This window comes from Neodiprion pinetum, chromosome 2 (assembly GCF_021155775.2).
Source record: "Neodiprion pinetum isolate iyNeoPine1 chromosome 2, iyNeoPine1.2, whole genome shotgun sequence".
Classification (NCBI taxonomy): Eukaryota; Metazoa; Arthropoda; class Insecta; order Hymenoptera; family Diprionidae; genus Neodiprion; species Neodiprion pinetum.
In genome coordinates this window covers 18701394-18723416 of record NC_060233.1, presented here as the reverse complement: position 1 = coordinate 18723416, position 22023 = coordinate 18701394, and the positions used below count along the sequence as shown (strand labels likewise).

Sequence of the window (22023 nt, the reverse complement as noted above, 5' to 3'; positions counted from 1 at the left end):
ACCCTCTCTGACTTCGAGATTCAATCACATGAGTACGAACAATCGCAGGGCTTTGATCTAAGAAAGTACTTTCAAGAGCCGATATTGCTGTTCATAATAGCAGTACAAATTCATTCTCAAGTTTTTTTATACGTATGAAAACATAAACTAGAATGCGTTGTGACGTGTGGTACTAGCCCGGTTTGCATTAGTCGCTAAAATGTGTCATCAATTTGTTACGTGTTCAGGTTAAATGATCGAAATCACTATTCGGCTATTTGCATTAGTGTTTACACTTTGTCGATCATAAGGAATATTCTGATCACTTATTGTGACTACCCAAGTATCCAAGGTAAAATTACAATAAATAGAAAGTTTTCGTTTCTTGAGCACCCGATCTAAGAATGTATGAAGATGAATGTTTACTAGACTGGGCCAAAAAAATTAACTATTTTTTTTTTTTTGAAAAATATATTGAGAATATCATTCAGTATGGCAAAAAAAAAATTTCATGAAATTTTAAGCCCTTAATATTAACTTTAATTGAGAATAACTTTTGAAAAATTAAATTGAGGCAAAAATATTAAGAGATCTTTTTTGTAGAACAATCAATTTCCTTTAAGAATCTGTCATGATCTTTTTTATACATTCATTGATTCGTTAGTCACGAAATTCCAAATTAAAAAAGTCAAATTGAGAAATTATATCAATTTATTAAGCTTAATTACTCGGAAACGGCTTGTCTGACAAAAATCTATAATCAGACCTTTTTTGTAGGGAATTTAATTTTATAAAGGGATAAGTGAACATAAATTTTTTCACTTCAATATTTCGACAGTTCTGACGTAAAACATCAAATTATTACTAAAAATCAAAAATAGCGATGATAGACCTCTTAAAGTTAATATTAAGGGCTTAAAATTTCATGAAATTTTTTTTTTGCCATACTGAATGATATTCTCAATATATTTTTCAAAAAAAAAAATAGTCAATTTTTTTGGCCCCGTCTAATGTTTACATGTTGGAATCTTACGCTTCCGATGGGAAGCACACGCAAGACGGTCAAAGCGGTTAAATAAATGATATGCGGATGTGCAGTATCATTAGTTACGAGAAAATTCATTGTTGGGAGATATGAATTTGAAAAACTGGTGATTTCGAAAAATTAACGACAGAGCCAGGAATCGAACCTGGTATCTAGAGATGTAAAATTACAATGTATCTGGCAGAATTTTCCATACAAAGTAAATACGGCGCGTACGTATTAGGCCACTAAAATACGCGCGTTTTGTTTTTAGAAATAAACTTGACGTACTTCTGGGGTAATTATACATGCATACATTACCTACAAAACAGCCACCCCACAAAACTGTTATCAAATCAGATACTACTGCCAAGTATAATTTATTTAGACACCAATGATGATTTTGATATACTATAACTGATGATGACAAAAAAAAAAAATTGAAACCAAAATTGAAATTGAGAAGAAAAAAAAAATTGCAGTGCGTGATACTTGGCGGGCCCATTTCGATATTGCCATTACAACATTGATATGGCTCGACTTGTATTTTCTTGTGCTTGTTTTAAAAAGACCCGACAAGTGCCACTAAATGAAAAAAAAAAAAAAATGACAAGACGATAAGATTTACTATATATATATTATATAACAGTGATACTGTGAAAGTATTCCTGATCTGCTATTCCCTAATTATCGTTGCGCGGCAAATTTGGGCATTCTTCGATCCACCGTCTCCTGGGACCTGGTCATTTTGGTTACTGATTATATTTGTGGTCATTATAATTTATTGCTAAAATTTTTTTCTCGCGTCCATGCATTGCCAAATTTTTTTACGTGTAGAATTGCTGCGAGCCAACAAAACGACGGAGAAATGGTTCGCGAAGTAATGACTTCAGCGGAAGAGGTAACAGAAGATGTTGCTCCGTTTAATGAGGTCGTACTTGCCGACGAATTTCAGGATACCGATTTGTTTTGCTCGGAGACAATGCCTGAATCTCCGATACAGAACGCGAGAAACGACGACGAGACGACTGAGTACAACACCGCGGAGGATTTCGTGAGTATCCAGCCTGCGACCGAAAGTAATGTTGTCGAAGACATGAATTCAAATTTGCTTGTAGTCGGTAATGCCAAGGCCGAACCAAGTCCCCCATTGGAGTTGACTGGGAGAAGAATAGTAGACATTAGGCATTTTTTAGATAGCATTACAAAAATTGGTCGTCACTCCCCTTTTGATTGTACTTTTGCAGACATGTGTCCAATATCCGAAAGCCGGACAGGATTCATTACCACCATCACCTTCAAATGTAGTATGTGTAATTTAGTCAAATCAATAACGTCAGAGAATTCTAGTTCAGGTTCCTCAAGCGTCAATGCAGCTATAGTATCCGGTGTAGTGTCCACAGGTGGTGGTTTTTCTCAACTCGCAGAGATTAGTGCATCGGTAGATATGCCATGTATGGCTAAAGAGACTTGGAAAAAATTTCATAGGATAGTTAGCGATACGTATCACGACATTTCACGGGAGCAAATGCTAGAGGCAGGTAGGGAAGAAGCTAGGTTGGCCCGTGAGGCGGGTGACGTTGACGAGGACGGGTACCCTTGCATAGCGGTTGTCGCCGATGGGTCTTGGGCAAAAAGATCGTATAGGACAAAATATGACTCTCTATCAGGTGTAGCAGTAATAGTGGGATTCAAAACCAGAAAAGTTTTATTCATTGGGGTAAGAAATAAATATTGTTCAACGTGTGATAGGAAGCGGGGTGATACCGAGGCATCTGTAGGCGAACATAAATGTGTGAAAAATTGGACGGGTTCTAGTACCGCGATGGAGTCAGACATTATCGTCGAGGGTTTTAAGTGTAGCGTAGAAATGCACGGTATTAAATACGATAAATTAATTGGGGATGGGGATAGTAGTGTTCACCGAAAACTTATCGATGCGCTTCCGTATGGACCGGAAGCACTTGTCAAAAAAATTGAATGCCGCAACCATGTTCTCCGCGTCTATGGAACTCGACTTCGGGATCTCTGTACCAACCGTAAGGTTGGTACTGTGATCCTACGTAATAATTTGCGCAAAAACTTGAGGCGACTACGATATGCCGTAACTTCCGCAATTCGCTACAGGAAAGGGCAAGTTGATCAGCCACTTTACGTTCGAGTCGAGGATTTGCGCAAAGATATTAAAAACAGTCCGAACCATGTTTTCGGGGAACATGGATCATGTGCGGAGAGAGGTTACTTCTGTGACGGTAACCCCAAACCAGGGGAAGTTAACCTGGTCGAGGATATGAAATTGACTGGTGTCTTCCAAGAGATTCAATCGGCAATGTATCGACTCATTGAGCATGCATCGAGCCTCATATGGGACGTGGATAACAACGTAGCTGAGTTATACAACTCACACGTTGCCAAGGCTATAGGTGGCAAAAGAGTCAACTTTGCCCTGCGCGATTCATATGGAGCTCGGTGCGATTCTGCCGTAATGAGAATGAATGCCGGTGGACAATTTCATGTATTAGTGCAGGAAAAATTGACAGGAAGGGTGGGTAAATTCACGAAAAAATATTGCGAAAATAAGACGGGGTCAATAAAAATTAGAAAAAAGGGTTTTAAGGGTAGCAAAAAAACTTTCGTGACCCAGATCGCTGACGCCGACTATGGCCCAGATGCTGCTTGTCCACGGCAATCAGACATGTCGGTGGATGAATTGGCGTCTGCTCAAAGGACATTCGTGCAGAGCTTGTATTCGGAGGACCTATTGGAAATCGAGCGACAAACAATGGGGCAGAGTTCGTCAATCGCATGGTACGAACAGAGAAGAAAGCGTTTGACTGCCTCAATTTTCGGTGAAATTTGTAAGCGAAGGCCACGAACATCTTGTGCTAAATTAGTAGAACGCATCCGCTACGGCGATTTCCATGGAAATTCAAATACAAGGTGGGGCACAGAAAAAGAGCCCATAGCAATAGGTCAGTTCGCTGCCGAACATTCTGTTACTGTTGATAGCAGTGGTCTAGTGGTGGACAAGGCGTTACCCTTCCTTGCGGCATCGCCGGATGGGCTTATAGGTAAAGACGCGGTCGTAGAAGTCAAGTGTCCAGCATCGGCAAAAGAGTTGACTCCAATGGAGGGCATAGAGTCAAAGAAAATTAAATTCATGAAAATAATCGATGGAAAACCAAAGTTAGATCTTTCTCATAATTACATGTATCAGGTCCAAGGTCTTCTACACATTACAAATAGGAAGTGGTGCTATTTTATAGTTTGGACGCCAAAGGGATTGATTTTTGATAAAATAAAACGTGACGATAAATTCTGGACCGAAAAAATGGAGAATAAATTAGCAGATTTCTTTCACTTTTGTTTATTACCCGAGATCGTAGATTCTAGACGCGCCCGACAACTCTCAATCCGCGAACCCCCTCAAATCATCGAAGCCCAGAAGGCCGCGCGTAAGAAAAAGTAAATTCCCGACCGACAGACGATAAAAAACTGTGATATAAATATATGTACATATGTTCATAAATATAATAGCTTTGTATATACCTTACGTGCAATATTTCTGTGATTTATGTTTAGTTAGTTATGTGTATTACTGTGCCAAAAATTTGCTAGTCATATCGTTATAATTATATATCTGATTATTCATTCTAGGAATACTTTTTGCAGTCTGACCAAACTGCGTATATACCTATATATTATGTAAATATTCTGTAGCTTATTTTTTCATTACTATCTGTGACCTGCACTCGTGACGTACTACTTTCCATAGATTGCGCTTTCTATAGAATTTATTTAGCCATATAATGTATACAATGCTCGATGCCTTGTTATGATATCAATTTTCTCGATCGAGATTACTGTCATGTTTCACTTATACTGTTTCAATTTAATTTCTATGAGATACTTTTCATAAAGATTTCGTGATTATGTTCATTAAGTTTAAACGAGTTTAATTTCACTTTCATCATTTTATATTATTTTTTATCATTTTTTATTTGTTTGGTGCAAACCCGATCATGGTTGGGAGGTAGGGACGGGTTAGGTGGGTCTCTGTTTGATAGCGACCTCCACGTGGTGAGACCTGGGAGATTGATGATATATTCGTTGTTATATCATGAATTTGCTAACAGCTATTCGTTGCAATTTTCAATTTAAAATTACCTGTGACGACGTCTGGTCGGTATTCATAAATAGTTCCGTATTATTTTCGAAACTGTATTAGGAACAGCTCTCAGCCGATCAAGCTTATGCTTTGAGCTGACTCAAGACAGTCCGACAAATCGAACCTGACTATGAATACCGGCTATTAGATTATTACCAGTCCCGTGATCGCATTGCGTAGAAATACGGATGCCGGTGAATATAATTTTTGTTGAAATATTAAGAATGTATATCTATATCATCATACGTACGGGGAATTCTACGTCACGTCAATCAAAAAATGACCTCGTATTTTTTCAATCTATTCATACTTCTTTTCACATGAAATAAAGATAAAAAGAATCGATACGCATTTTGGTGTTCGTCCGAATTATGTTTGTTTTCGAAAGTTACCAGACAATCATTCAATTTTGATGCAAAAGGAGCGCGCATATATCCGGTTCTATTCGACGTAAAGACATCATTTACAGTGCATTCGGAAGGTGAACGAATAAGCTTTCATAAAAAAAATGTTATGTTGAACATTATTGCAAATCCCAATTTTTATAAACAATTCAAATGTTCGACGATTTTTACCTCATTAATGATAAGTTTTTGAATTATAAAAAAAATGGTTTTGGGTTCCTTATTAAATTCTGTATTACTAGTAAATTTTTCAAGTGTAATCTGAAAGGAGTCTCTTTTTTTTCTATTATTCATCAGGTACTGCGTCGTGCCGAGCGCGGCACACTGGGCTGTTTAAAAGTATTTGAATCCGAATGCCCGTGAGGGGTGGAAGAGGCTAGCCGCGTCACCCGCCCCACTCCGGCGACAGCTCGGTTGCTCCGTCTCACTTGTTTCTTACTCTCTCTCTCGCCACGGTTAACGCGGGAAGCGGAGTAGCCCGCGCTTTCTAGCTAGGCAACGCCCTTAAGTCCATCCAAAGGATTTCGATCAAATCTAGTGCAGGGGGGTTCCTTGGGTCGTTCACTACGAATCTGAACTCGGAATTTGAAAATTCAAAATGGCGGATCCAATGTGGTGGACCAAAATCCCAAAAGTCGTTCAATTTCGATAAAACTCGGAGCTCGGGGCTTTTGAGGTCACAGATTTCGAATCTGGACTTCAAATTACAAAATTCAAAATGATGGATCGAATATGGCAATATCGAGTGACTCTTGGGATTTTGGACCACCATATTGGATCAGCCATTTTGAATTTGCAAATATTGAGTTCAGATGCATAATCAGCGACCCAAGAAACCCCCATATACCAAATTTTATCGAAATTCGTTTGCCACAGTTAATATTCCCCTGAAGGGGCTAAATTGGAGAAATCCACCCTCTTGCGGGCACGGGTTAAAGTTGAGATCAAAATCAGAAAAAATCGGGGAACTATTCATTCATCATTTGGAGCCGATCTAGGGACGAGTCGGTGAGTCGGTCGAAATTCAAAAATGACCTTTTTGAGGACCATCCTACTGTCACCCGCATATAAAATTTCCGTCCCTGCAAACTTATTTTACCACCCCAGTATTAACGACTCGTTTGAAAGCGCACCTATTACACCTGTTCTAAGAATGACTTGACTGACCATAGCTAATATGTTCATACTAGCTTACTAGTACATAACACTACTATAATCAAATGTCGAGAAACTAGCCTTTCTGATTTCGCATCTATCTTCTAGCTCCAAGGCCTCCCTCTATAAAAATTCCAAAGACCGTAGAACTTTTCATTTTGTGGTACTTCGCTTTGAAGTGTCTCGTTGTATTGCGAGCAACGTGGAATTCTGAAGAATCTGTGGCTCATCCCCCTCTCTCTTGGTCAGAGTTCTCCGTATTCTTAGTAGAGTTCGGTCACATGCAGTGATATGAGAGTTACCTCTCTATAACCCCCCTGACAGCCGTTAAGCTGGTAGTGTTTCAAACTGGGTGGTTCTCTTGTAATTATAGGATTTTGACTGCAGAATGTCAAGATTTGGCCCACTTTAATTTGTATATCACTGCCACGGCTCTAAAGTATACTCGATTGTTCTCCGATATCTCGCTAGATCCGTTGGAAGTTTTTCTTTTTTTTTTTTGCGTTGAAATTTTTGTAGGTAGCTAATACGATGATTCTCACCGATTTCAAAAAGTAAAACGTACTTTTGTTCTGTTCAATTGACTGATGTTGATGTTGATGAACTTCGACGAGCCTACATAGTAGTTATTAATAGGCCACAATAATTCATTTTATTACCGATTCAACCATGAGGTTAACTTTTTTAAAACGCATCCTTAACCAGTGGAAAATATGAGCCCAATTTAAAAGTCCCAATTTTCGAATAAGTTTTGCGGTCAGAGTTGAGTCGGAAACAAAGTCCTCTATGTGACACAGGAATAAAAGTCGACTTTATTCCCTTGTTACATAATGTGGTATTTGAACACTGATGTATGCTATCAAGCATTATACAAATACGTTATAACAGGTATTGAATTTTGATATTTATATGCAACCTAATTGTTATTTTCACTCCAAAACTGAATTTTCTAGTCCATTGTGTTACGAAATACTATTAACCAGTGATTTGTCAATATGACACAAAGAACATGATCACACAGACAATGAATGCGAATCCAATAAAAATCCGTTCTCGAAAATTACTCAATATTATCGCTGTCCGACATAGACATATTGAGATGAAAACTAATGCCAAAAATCAAGAGAAGACCACCGTTTCAAGTTCGAAGATTTTCAAAGAAATACAAGAATCAAGTCCAGAAAGAAAAACTGAAAACATGTATATGCGTCTTTACGTTTAGGCGAAGATATATAATTGAAAACGCACTGCTCGGATCAGTGACTGTATTTTTGAGACTGTCCCATGTACGTAGATAGAATGAATACCTATCTTATATGGATATAGGTATAGAAATATAATACATAAGAAAGTGCGGTGAGAAATAAAGAGGAAACGTACTTCCGAAAAATGGAAGGCGGCTAGTTTCTGCTTTGGCGACGACACTGGGACCTCCTAGATGGACGACAGTCAGAGCATCGAAGAAGCTTGAGTGAGGAGCGAGTGCCAGGACAGGTGCGTCCTTGGCAGGAGCTCTGTGACCTTTGACCTTCAGATGGTGAAACCCTCCACAGACGAACGACGCCCGCAACACCCAGCATACCGTCACGCGTAGGTCTCTGTTTTTTATACCAGTATGTTCCAGCCTCCATTTTATATATATATGTATATATATGTAAATGATATAAAATAAGATGTTTTTGTATTGCAATATAAATTATTCTATTATGCGTGTACGTACACTGTTAAGAAGTTTGGAAATTTATTACACAAAAGTGTAACTAAGTTACAAATTTCGTATATTCAAGTGCATTACTAAGCATTCTCATTAAATTTGCAATAAAATTTTGTAATTTTGCTTCATTTGGTCGGAATAGCGCAAAACCGTATTTTTAATTTACTAAATTATGTAGTAAATGTATTACATTTGTAAATTTACTATACATTTGCTATAACGGTGTTTGGAATTTACTAAACATTCAACTGAATTCACGTGATAAATGTACAAAGAAATTCGATTACAGTCTGTTAAAATTGAAAATCTATTGTAGCAAAGGGAATTAATCTGCATCTACATTCATTTCACTCTGCGATTTTGAATATCTCATAACTAGGCTCGCAAATATCGCATGCGGTAACCCATTAACGCTCACGCGGACGTAAACGGACACTCGCAAAAAAAAAGTATCTATACACGTCAAAAAAGGCTGAAAATGCTGTACTCGGGGTAAGATTGTCCGCTCTTTCCGAATTGGACATTACTTTGGAGCTACAACCCCCTTGGAGGGGGGGGGGGGGGGGGGGGGGGGGGGGTGAAAACAGGGGTTGAAGGGGTGAAAATTGCGAAAATAAAAAGTCAGCGAACAAAAGCACTTAAAAGGGTCAGAATTGCTGTCAAAAATGGGTAGTCATACCCTACAGAGGGCAAAATTTAAGTTTTCAGCACTCCTGGCGAGTTCTGAACCCCTCCACCCCTCGGGGGTGGAAATGGGGCAGTCTGGGGATGAAAATTGGACGATCACATAGGAAGGGTTCTAGACGGTGCGAAATAGTACTCGGGGGCTTACGAGGTCGCTGATTCCGTTTCCGGGGTCAGTTTTCACTCATGTATCCCCCTGGGGTGGAAATGGGGGAGGCCAGGGGTGAAAATTGGCTAATCACATTTGAACGGTTCCAGACGGTGTAAAATAGTACTCGGGGGTTTTCGGAGTCGCTGATTCCGTTCCCTGGTTCAATTTTCACTCATGCACCCCCTCGGGGGGAAAATGGGGGACGCTGGGGGTGAAATTGCCAATAATAAAGAATGGGGTTTTGGTTGTGGAAAATGGTATCCAGGGGGTTCTGGGGTCGCTGATTCCATTCTTGAGAACAGTTTCCACTTGTGCACACATCTGACGGTGAAAATTCGGGAGGCTAGGGACGAGAATCATGCTCATTCACACAGATGGGTGCACAAGTGGAAACTGACCTCAAGAATGGAATCAGCGACCCTAATAACCCCTGGATACCATTTTCCACAACCAAAACCCCATCCTTCATAATTAGTCAATTTCCACCAGCTGCCCCCATTTTCACCCCCAGGGGGTGCATGAGTAAAAACTGAATCCGGAAACGGAATCAGCGACCTCGTAAAATCCCGAATGCTATTTTCCACCGTCTAGAATCCTTCCTATGTGATCGTCCAATTTTCACCCCCAGACTGCCCCATTTCCACCACCGGAGGGGAGGGGTTAAGAACTCGCCAGGAGTGCTGAAAACATAAAATTTACCCTCTGTAGGGTATGACTACCCATTTTTGACAGCAATTCTGGCCCTTTTAAATGCTTTTGTTCGCTGACTTTTTATTTTCGCGATTTTCACCCCTTCAACCCCTGTTTTCACCCCCCCCCCCCCCCCCCCCAGGGGGGTTGTAGCTCAAAACTAATGTCAAATTCGGAAAGAGCGGACAATTTTACCCCGAGTACAGCATTATCAGCATTTTTTGACATGAATAGATACTTTTTTTTTGCGGGTGTCCGTTTACGTCTGCGTGAGCGTTAGTAGGATTCCGTAGTCAGATTTCGAATTTCCCCAATCTCAGCTCTAAAATCACCCCGAAGAATTTTAGTCTTACTAAATAGTATGTCATACGTACTGTATTTAAAAAGCTTCTCAACAGTTTTTGGAAAATCCGAAATTTTCTTGTGACTCTACTCAAGTTGTACATGTATAAATTTTATACAAAATACTTAACAATATCAGATTTCAGCAAAGCCCACAGAATGACCATGTTAATTTTGGAATAAATATTAGAATTCTTAATTTCAGATAATTACACGGTAAATTTACTGACTATCTAACAATTTACTAAATTTGGATGTTAAACTCTCATGTAAATTTATTAAAAATTGCATTGTGAGTACGAATTCTGAAACTATGATCTTATTGCTGAGTTTCAGTGACTGTGTTATCTGTCGATTGTATTATCAATCAAACAAAGTCATGGTTTTCCCACAAAGTAGTTTGGCGTAGCTGGTAGGATGTCTGACTAGTAATCCGAATATTGGGAGCGAACGGGATCCGAGCCCCGGTTAGGACAAAATAATACGCTAGGTTTTCTAATCCATCTGAAATGCCTTTCAATCGATCGTAGCTACTGACAAGTTGTTGACATACTGTTTGTGCTCACAGAGAATTGTTATATTAATTATACAGCCGTTTTACATCTATTATTTTCTTCATCTATTAAATTTACAATCCATAATATTGTCAAAATAATTCACTGATTTATTGAAATTACGGTTCCAATACTTAGTAAATTTACGGTAATCTTACAATAAATTCTACAGTTTACAAAGAATACTTAAACAAAATAAAGTAAATTCACTTTTCCATTACAATTTTAGTAGATTTCCAACAAATATTTTTAACAGCGTATGTATGTTATAATAGAGTAATGTATATTATCATACAAAAACTTTTTATTTTAGTGTATGATTTAACACTGTCACATTATACAATCTTTAATGTGTTATAATAATTAAACTGAAACATCATTTGATTTGTTTCAATCACGTACAGATTAATCATCCGTAAACCGATATTATTGAAAGAGCAAAGAAGCTTGAAAAATGAATCGTCGTTAGGAACAAAATATATTTGTATTCATTTATTTTTTTAAGGCATTCAATCTTTCTAAGGTTCAAATTATTGTACACCTGTTTTGAAGTCTATTCTAGTTACAAAAAAAAGGTATCAGAACACAGAAATTACGAACCAGAGGTTTGAAAGCCGTATAACTCAGGTCAATTAAGTTAAATTTTACTGAATCAATATCCTCCTAAAAAGCCTAATAATTGACAACTGCGCAGAGGGATCGGAATAGTATTTGTTGCAGTTTCAAGTTTTTTAATTGCAAATGTATATCGTTTATTCACGGTGAACTGATAATATAATTATAGTTGGCAAAACCCATTTTCCCATTAATAAATTTTGCGCAATGCTTCCAAAATTAGTATTCTCTTGAGCTTCTGGATGGAAAGAATAAAAACACAAACATACGTATTGTGTCGAATCGATACGGAGTTGGATATAATAAATTCACACTCCATTAAAAAATACAAACTTCATATTGAAAATATTTTCGCGTGATCTACAGAGAAATCAATGGTAAAAAAGGTGAGCTATTGCATAGTCAAAATGAAATTAACGATATTTTGCGGAACATTTACAGGTCAGACGAGTAAGAATAACTACCGTCTGATAAAGACGATGTGTAAAAATGATAGGAAAGTATATAAACTATATTTGTAATAATTCTTATTAAATGGCATTGTTCACCCGACATGACCGATTCCTTATTCGAACTTTGCTCATTCGAATTAGACCCAATCCAAATTGATTTGGGTAACCGAGGTTCAACTTACTGCAACCATGATATATAAATCGACTCATCAACATATTTTTGTAATTAAGACTGCACAAATACACGGATTTAATCCCTCTGTGTAATTATTCATAATTGTGGGCATGGCATGTTTAATTAAAATTCAAAGTTTGTTAATTTTTCTTACGAATTACCAAGTTGCCATCTTGACCGGATGCGACTCGATTGACTGAGGTAGCTACTCCTCGATTCACATCTTTGCATTATAATTTGAATGTTCACTACTTAGAACCTAATATATTCAATAAAATCTACCGTTACGTGTATATGTATATAGTTTATATTACGATATTTTTTCCAACAGAATATGCATAAAATGAAAATGTTATAGGATGGACCTGGGTCATCATTTTAAACATCGATACAACAGTGATATTTCAATGGCCCCTAATAAAATTCACTCAAATTCAGAGAGATTGATCATAAAAGACTTAACTTTGGCGTGACGATTATAAGCTAAGTAACCCAACAAACCCCGATGATAAAACAATTATCTTCTATGCTTGTACACAGGAGGTAACTGTTTTATCATCGGGGTTCGAGGAGTTACTTAGATCATAAGCGTCACGCCAGAGCTAGGTCTTTTATAATCAGACTCTCTAAAGTTAAGTGAGTTTTATTAGGGCCATCGATTTCGACGCTGCGAATGGGTATATCTCCCCAAAAAATCCCTCATAGAGAATCTAGAATTTTCTACCAGAGCTGAGTGTGCGGGGGAAGGGGGTTCTTCGATTATCTAGTGAATAATTCCACTAAAGCTAGCCATTCGGTTCTTCTAAACAAATATTGTCCTTGGTAGGAGTATTTTGTTCAGTAACTAAAGTGCGTGGGCAAGAACATCGTCGTCAAGAAGCCTTGCGTAAGCCTGATTGTGTGATACTTGAGTTGTACAAGGTTAGAGTATGAAATATGTCAATTCACGGCTTAATAATTCAGAAGTTTTGCTGTCCTAGTTCATTCAGTACAGTACTATCCGACTTTGTAGACCACCCGTTTAGCCTCTATAAATATTTGTATATCAGTGCAAATAGCGCAGCAGTTAAGTCTCTACGATTGTTTCGCAATTTTTGCTCTGACATGTCTACGAAAACATATTCGATTCGGCCGCCACGTGAATTAACCATATTTGCATTATTTCAGTTTTCACGTAGCCGCTGCTAAGGTCATGCAATACTCATACCCTTACTGACTGAGCAGACTCAACCGTCTTCTTTCTATATTAAATAAACAAGAGTTCCTTGGTTGGCCGTACGCCCAGCTGATCGTGAGAGCATCCTTTATTTTACAACATTTGTTTTTTTAATTACACACAATTTTTGGAATATGAGTAGCTTTCCTGAATTCCGCTACAAAAGAGCGATGCACCGTCGAAATTCTAACCCGTACCGTTCGTTTATTCATTTAATATAGGGAGAAAAAGGGTGAGGTTGCTCGGTCGGTAAGGGTAGGAGTACTACATGACCTTAAAGTTCGCTGCATAACTGATTTTCATTACCTGAATACCTGATTATCTCAGTGTATCGTAAGTGTATCTACTACAAGATACTAAGGATTTGGTTTTTCAGACAATTCTCACGCCTGCAATTATTGGAAACATACAGTTACAATATTGGAAATTACTATTGTTTATGATACAGACTCCATGCGGAATTATAGGGTATACTACGGTTAGTAAAAAAAAGCGTGTTACGAAAATTGGTCCAAATTTGAACATTTGAGAAAACGTCCACCGACGTGTAAGTATACCTATTAACATTCATGGCTATAGTTAATTTGAGGCGTCAAGCGATTAAGTCTGCGCGATATATATTGAAAGAAAATAAATATATAAAAAAGGCCTTGACGTGTTACTATGCAGTTACGTATGTGGCTAATTTGGAACTTCAAGCGATTAGGTCTGTGCGATACATGTTGAAAGAAAATAAAGTAAGTAAAAAGGCCTTGTTACGAATAGAATTGTAGCTACTCGTATCTCTCACGTATCCGCTTGGTTATTATATTCGCTTCTGTACTTCTTTGTATAGAATAATGTAGGAATGCGGCTGGCACAAACTGACACTTACTAATTGTGTTAAGAAGTCTTATGCAATATCCTGATCATTAGCATGTTCGGAAATAGTGTTATGTTATTCGAGCTGCATCGACGGTCTACTTCTGTATCATTTACGTCATGCATAATATTCGCATGCTCATAATTCTTGCAGACATTGCTAATTCAGGTGCGATGGACAAATTACTTTGTAGATTCATTTTCATAGGTGGAATTTTTTGCAACACAAAATGTTCCTTAAATGTGTGTTACGTTCAATTTAGAAAGGATCTTGACGACGATAAAGTCGTCATTGACATGAACGTCGTCAACGATGTTGATATAAGGTACGACAAAATTATTTCATAATTAATGAAAAACTGACATTACCGAATAGCTATAACAGAGAAACGTGATTCGAATCACGAAAGACCAGTTTTTAAAGCTAAATTGTCTATTATAAATGATTTTATACTAACTTATGGAGTTTATGAAAATTTTCTCTGAGATATTAAGAGTGAAGTTCAGAAAGGTATTGCGATTCGATTTGGAGTAAAAAAATATTGTAACCCTCACTAAATGGGTATAGAAATCACAGCTTACGTATCACATGAATAACTATACGAATTGAATAAACTCTTTAGTCTTATTGGAAATATAAAATAAATTATCAAACATAATTGATATTAACAAATTTTTGCACGAAAAGCGAAACAGCAATGTTTCTTTTTTATTTTCTACGATAGTATGTTATACGGGTATTATTTTTTTTCATCGATCTATCGATACTATAAAATCTCATTTTATACGTTTACCTGTACATATAATATACATAAGTATACAGACAGAAAAGCAAAATTCAATAGGCAAGCGGCTGTAAATACAAGCGACATAAAAATAGGTATTTACGTAGAGGAAAGTATAGTTTGAAAATTTCCCAAGTCCATAGATGAAGAAATGCAATTGTTGATGCGTTGGAGAGATGAGAAGGAGGAAAAACATCACGCGCTGGCCAAATGTTAAACACTTGTATAAGCAAAGATAAAATAAAACCACTTTTGGTTTCTTTGCCAAACTTCTTCGAAGATGCATGTCATCCACGTCATTCGACTAATAAACATCATCATAGGCATTCATCAGTGAAAATCATCGGGGCATTTTTTTGAATCAGGTCAAAAGACTCGAATACCTACTACAAGAAAGTGGTTCATTGAAATTTAAAATTTTATTAGTAAAAAGTTACTACGCTATTTTAAAATTTATGGATTTGCGATTAGGTAAATCAAAGACACAATTGCCCTTTGTATTTTCAAAATTGGTCCGTGGAAACGTCAAGTCTCTGACTTTTTCTTCAGATAAGCCTGACCCCAGTCACGACAAAAATTGATTGTAAACTGATTTCATACCGTGATTTCAAAATGCCATGTTCTCGGATATTTCAGCGATAAAATCAATTACGACAGTAAAGAAAATTTTAAGCTCAAGATAACAAATTTTGAAGGCTACGTTCTCATGTCTGTAAAATTAAAGATCAGATTGTCAATTTGATAAAGAGAAAAAAATATACAACTGAAATTCTCAACAGACGATTTTATTTAGAGATCCACCCTTGGAAGCTTATGTTGGCAAAATATATTATATTGTGTAGTGTAACACGGCTTCTTAGGATCCTTGGCCCCCGCAGGCTCCCACTTACCCGCCGAGTACTGGTTCCGAAAATTGAACGCGAGTTTTTAAATTTTTCCTTCAACGCGATTTATACATTCTAAATTCTGTGACGAATCAAAATACGACAAAAAAAATTATCAGGCCAGTGATTTTACCAAAAAGACATGCAAGACCGAAAGTGTTTTTTCTATGATAAAGATGTTGGAATGTCTAGATGTGAATATTCTGTAAAGTCGTACCATACCACAAGGTGAAAATGTTCCACAAAAATTATTTATGTAAACAATCTATCTTCATGCAAACTTCATCTTTTAATTTTATCATTCATTGATGAACAAACAAGAAAGTATTTTGTATGGCACTTTCAAGAAACCCAAAATATACGGATACGGAGCAAACAATACGGAACTAAGCTTCCTCAGGGATGCATCAGGCTTACAATCTGATTGAAACGAGATTGGAATAATTATAACTGTACAAAGACCCGATTATTGATAACCAATGAGATCATATTGTTGTATCATATGTGTTAATATCAAAAATGTTCTGTTTATTTGATTTTAATAAATATCGGTTGATTTTGTTGCTGAATGATTTTTCAAAACATCACAGTTGAATTTTTTCTTGACTCATTGGTTAATCACACATACATACGTAGTGCAAAATAATGATAAGCTGCCATTGATAAGGTTATGTTTATTTGAAGAAAGACTTTTTGACATTATTGAAAATTGATGATAAATCTTACGTACGATTTGCGAATTTGAAAATTTATTCCTAGATAGAATTACCCTGAATCCAATAAAATTGGCCAATCGTAAGCAATATGATATTGGCATAAAAAAATGGAAGAATTATGAAATGATATTTGTAAAGTCATTAAGAACTTCAATTATTTCATTTGAATTTACGGTTTACGATTTATGTCCCAGCTAAGGGGATAACCGACCCTCAACTATACTCGACAAATTGAGAGGACCATATTTTATTCACTTTTCTTGGGAAATGACAGGATTCATAATCGTGCTTTTTTGACTACGACAAAAGTGCAGAAAATTAGGGTGGTGTCCGAAATTCCGAAAGATTAGAACTCCAAACGATCAAATACCCAAAAATTTCAAAGCAAAATATACCCAATTCCGAAACATCATAATTCCGATGTACTAAGATCCGAAATTACAAAATGGCGAAAGTATTCCGAATGTCAGAGTTCCGGCAAGTGATTTAATACAAAAACTTTTTGGAACTTTACTGCATTAGAGTTCTGCTATTCACAGCTACGGTCGTTTAGAAATCTGTACGTTCTAAATTTTGAAAATTTAAGTATTCGGCTGTTGGAATTTTTTGCCATTGATATTGTTGGGGAACTGGGAATTTCACTTCTTGCTGTTCCAGGGTTTTGAGGTTTCAGTTTCGCTTTTTAGAAGATCACATTTTGGATATTTGGTCATTCGAAATATTGGACCTCTCCTTAAAATGATGAAAAATTTAGACATCTACTACATTCGGCAATGCAGTAAAATGCCACAGCCTCAATGTGAGTGAAAACTGGCTGGGAGTAAATTTATAGTGTTTCCTAAAATTTTCCAAACGATCTGTAAAGACCGAATGAGCACAAATTGCAAATTTCATCATTTCTCAAAATTTGAAACGATTTCATTACTTGGTTGGTAAAAAGAGTGTAAAATACGATACGTTTACTCTGATGATTTTGGAAGAAATTTGAGGATCAACAAATTTCAACTCACAATCAGTCATTATCGGTTTCGTCTTTGGAAAGCTTTATTTTTCAATTCTAATAATTTGTTTTTTCTGACCTGTACGTCTATTGCAATCTCAAAAACTTGCCCAGAAGTATAATTGAAGGTCTTCCCTTCATTCGAGTACTGAAAATATTGGCAATTCACACGTGCACAATGCAATCTTCGTAGAAGGTAGCTTCGAAGAACAAGCAGCGCGTGTTACTACGTCTGCACGGAGATAATGGATAGCCATAATGAGTGTACGGTCATGCACGTGTGATTTCTTTCGAAGCCTGGCAAGGTTTAATAAGTATTTTCATGGAATATGTTGTATGCCTGAGTGTGAAGGGGTGATTTTCTATTATACATTTATGAGGGAATATGTTGCCTTAATTATTCTCACCGCCTCCATCCGGTTAGTGGTGCTCGACGGAGATCATCCTCGGTAAGTCCATGGAGTCCCAAGCAAGCGAGAAGCCAGGCCAATATCACGAGTGCCGTAATGGCCACTAGTCGAAAGGGTAAAACTGCAACCGTCAAGAATGCTGTCTGTAACAGGAGAAAAGCAAATTTACTCTTTTTATACGGTTTAATAATGGCCAGGTAATTTTTATCCTTGCATGGCGATTTCACACTCATATTACAAGTATACATAAAAGTGGCTTGTCGGGCAGACTAGAACACCATACTTATCCATTTTTGGACATATTGAATCCGAATCCGGTGTCAGAATTGCTCAATCAGCCCCAGATTTAGAGTATGTCTGCCAGAAATTTTTTTTTGTCGACCTCGAACACTGAAAGATTTCACGATGCGCAGGTAGAGTGAAATACCCCATACTAGACTCCCTACAAAACAAAGCCTTGCCAATCAACGCTTTGGTTTGATTGGTTTCTCAATCTTCGTCAGTTAATGGCGGCGACGTGCGATATTCAAATAGTAAAAATGTTGAATATATAATAAACAAATGACTTGTCATAGTCAACAGTATTTAGTACAGCAAATTGCAAGGTAATGTGTTTATTTATAGTTCTAAGACTAATGGAACGTATTTTCCACCGTCTGTTATAAAGTTGGCTGCCTTCGAAAAATCAAACATAAACGTAAGCTCGTATACATTACACTGATATATATATATATATATATTTCTGATATTATATATATGTAGTTCTGATATTGGCCATATGGTTCGCGATATGTAATATATACAAGTTATGGACAATAAGCGGAACATCACCCACCACCGGAGCTTCCAGACCTGTATACCGGAAGGAAAAAAAGAGGAGACATATCTCAGTGTTACAAAAGTGGGTTACATTCTGGTTGGGAGTTTGTCGTCCAATAGCGCCGGGTGCAGCGCTGGTTTAATTTCTTGTGTACAGGTTCATGTTTCTATAGCTAGAAATGATTGTAGACAATTGCTGCACTTTATAATAACGCTGCCAACTAACCAATGTTTATTTATTATTTTGATATCACAAGTGTTGTTAATATTAAAGCAAGAGAAACAGCCGTTGCCGTTATCGAGAGGGGAGAGTTCTGCTCGTTACTTTTTGACCTCTCGAAGCATCGAGAAAATTCTCCGTGGTTGCAGTTCTTGTTTTCGTCTCTGCCGCTTGTCGCTGTCGTCGCGCTGGGGAGCATTCCCTAGCGAGGAAGGTGGCTCGACCGCCACACTTGCATTCAAAATTGAAATGCGCTACGCGCGCGTAAATTTTTTATTGTATCTGACTTGCTCAATAATTTATGTGAACGACGTATAGCCTTTTGCCATTAACATAAGCGCTCCTCCTATGAGATAAATGGTAAAACAAGGCGTTCTCTGATTTCAAAAAATTTTGTGAGCTAGTTGTACAGTTAAGAGTTCTCGTGCTAAACATTGTTGAGGTTAGTTGACACGTTGGTTTGGTTACATTACGTACCGTACAGAGTAAATACACTAACTTGTTTTTTGCCGTGTATTTTGTTTTCTAAATGCTCGTTAACGTATCCTGTCCGACACCCAGGTATAAAACAATGTGTACTCATTTTCCAGGAGGTAATATTAAAAGTGTGACGCACGTGTAGCGCGTTCAAATTTTCAATGCAACAGATGATATCGGCGCTGCGAGTGGTGCTATTGATACTACAAACCTCTGCTATCAAAAAGAGCAAGGAGGATGGGATAGAGAACCAGCCAACCGTACAGATTTTTAGCAGCGCCATCTGTTGAGGCAGGGAGGAACTACTTGATATATTTGAGAATCGAAAAACAACCAATATCATCATTCGGCCAAGCAGCGTCAGAACCTATTAACTTGCTATTAACCTTTTTCGTGGCGGCGTTCCCACGGTGTGCCTAGTATTGTTCAACGCAAGTAGGAGTTCAACATAGTCGTGTATAAAAAATACAACATTAGCGATTAATAATGCCGCGTAAGTGTGACGTGGTGAATTGCCGAAATCGTTTGGAGAAACACTTTTGTGGAATTTAAGATGCTAAACCGCGCTATGCTCGAGGTCGTCACACGCCGCTGACACGCGTCACGCTTTCCGAGAGTAGGGTAATGAAATGACTTAGTACACCGAATTGTAGTTAATTGAGTTATGTATTTTACAATATTTACAAGTGTGTGCACGCCATAGCTGTGGCGATGCACACGGATGAGTTTTGGATTATTATAGATTTTGTTATTAATAAAGGGCATCAGCCAAGCGATGCTGGTAGGTACGAGGCTAGCCCGGAAGTGATGTGTCCGTGAAGTCTGCGCGGGGCACCAATTGCTGCTTGCGCCGTCGAGTTGGTGCCTGGATGGTGTCGCCTCCTGGCGCTGGTGTGGTAAGGCCGGGCCGAGGCGCCACAGCCACTCCCCCTCTGGAAGTTGCCTGGTCAGAGGGCAACTGTTGAGTTGGAGCTGGTGCTGGAATCTCTTGGGCGGGTGGCTCAGGGAGCTGGAACTGGACGGTGGGCCTCGGTTGAGGAGCGGCGTCCTTCGCTGGTTGTTGAGGTGTAAGCTCGTCGGTGACGTACCCTGGTACCAACAGGCTTGTTGAGACCGTTGATGGTCTTCCGTCGACGTCTATGACGTATCGTTGGTCATCAAGTCTGCGTAGAACCTTGTGTGGGCCTGTGTATGGTGGCGTGAGCGGCGGCTTGACCGGGGCCACACGTTTGAAGACATGTGTGCATGTGCGTAGGTGTCCATGCATGAAGACTTTGGCCTTGATGTGGTGAGCCGTTTGTCTTGGCTGCAGGATTCTGAAGTGGCTTCTCAAGTTGTCCAAAAATGAACTTGGGTTGACTGGCATGTCGTCGGTGACGAAGAATCCTCCTGGCACTCTCACAGTCGTGCCCAGTAGGAGTTCTGATGGTGAAGCCTTAATGTCTGGCTTGTATGTTGTTCGTAAGCCAAGCAAAACAGTTGGTAGGACGTCTGGCCACTTGGCAGTGTTGTGGCACATGAGAGCGGCCTTGAGTGTGCGATGCCAGCGTTCGACCATGCCATTGGACTGCGGGTGGTACGCTGTGGTGCGGATCTTCTCTGCTCCAATGAGTTTGGCGAGCGAGGTGAAGAGCTCGGCCTCGAACTCCAAACCTTGGTCTGTGGTGATGGTGAGCGGAGTCCCGAAGAGTGCGATCCAGCCTCAGTAGAAAGCTGCGGCAACAGTGTCGGCCTGCTTGTTTTTGATGGGTATGGCTTGCGGCCACCTGGAAAATCTGTCGATTATTGTTAGACAATACCTAAACTCGTTGACCAGTGGCATGACGATGAGGTCGAGGTGAACGTGGTTGAACCTTGCTTCTGGGACTTCAATGTGGTTTGGCTGCGTGCGAGTGTGCTTGTGGATTTTAGCACGTTGACAGAGAATGCACTCGCGAGCCCAGCGAAGTGCGTCTTTTTTTATTCCTGGCCAGATGAATTGTTCTTTGAGCTGCCTTGATGTTTCTCGGCCGGATGGATGCGATGGACCATGTACGCCTTCGAATGCAGTTTTTCTAAGTGAAGGCGGCAAGTAAGGGCGAACTGTGCCTGAAGAGACGTCGCAGAGGATGCTCACACCTTCGATCTGGAGCGGCTGGAGCTTGAGTGATGTAGCTTCTGCAAGCGGGAGTTCAGCGTCTGGCTCAGCTTGTGCTTCGCTGATGGTTTTGGCGTCAAGGCGAGTTGGCATTGTGATTGAGCAGATGCGTGAAAGTGCATCCGCAACTGCATTTTCTTCTCCTGGTATGTGCACCAGGTTTGTGCAGAACTGGCCAATGTAGTCGAGCTGATGAAGTTGGCGTGGTGAAGCTTTTTCTGGTCTTTGCTGGAAGGCTTTGACGAGCGGCTTGTGATCCGTGCGTATGATGAAGTCTCGTCCTTCCACAATGTGCTGGAAATGTTTAAGCGACGCGAAAATAGCGAGAAGTTCTCGGTCGTACGGGCTGTACTTTTGCTCTGCTGTTGACAATTTTCTTGAGAAAAAGGCG

At 38.7% G+C, this 22023-nt stretch overlaps 1 protein-coding gene across 4 annotated transcripts in view; it reads right to left on the bottom strand.

Annotated features, from left to right (window-relative positions):
• Positions 1–22023, bottom strand: part of LPCAT (lysophosphatidylcholine acyltransferase) — a 125626-nt gene that overhangs the window by 54200 nt on the left and 49403 nt on the right. For 3 of the 4 annotated variants that reach the window (XM_046613747.2, XM_046613748.2, XM_069133893.1), the window contains exon 2: positions 17977–18122. In XM_046613747.2, coding sequence (XP_046469703.1) covers positions 17977–18122 — 146 coding nt within the window. Of the gene's footprint in view, positions 1–8110; positions 8329–17976; positions 18123–22023 lie in introns of all 4 variants that reach the window. The other variant, XM_046613746.2, reaches the window with a different exon arrangement.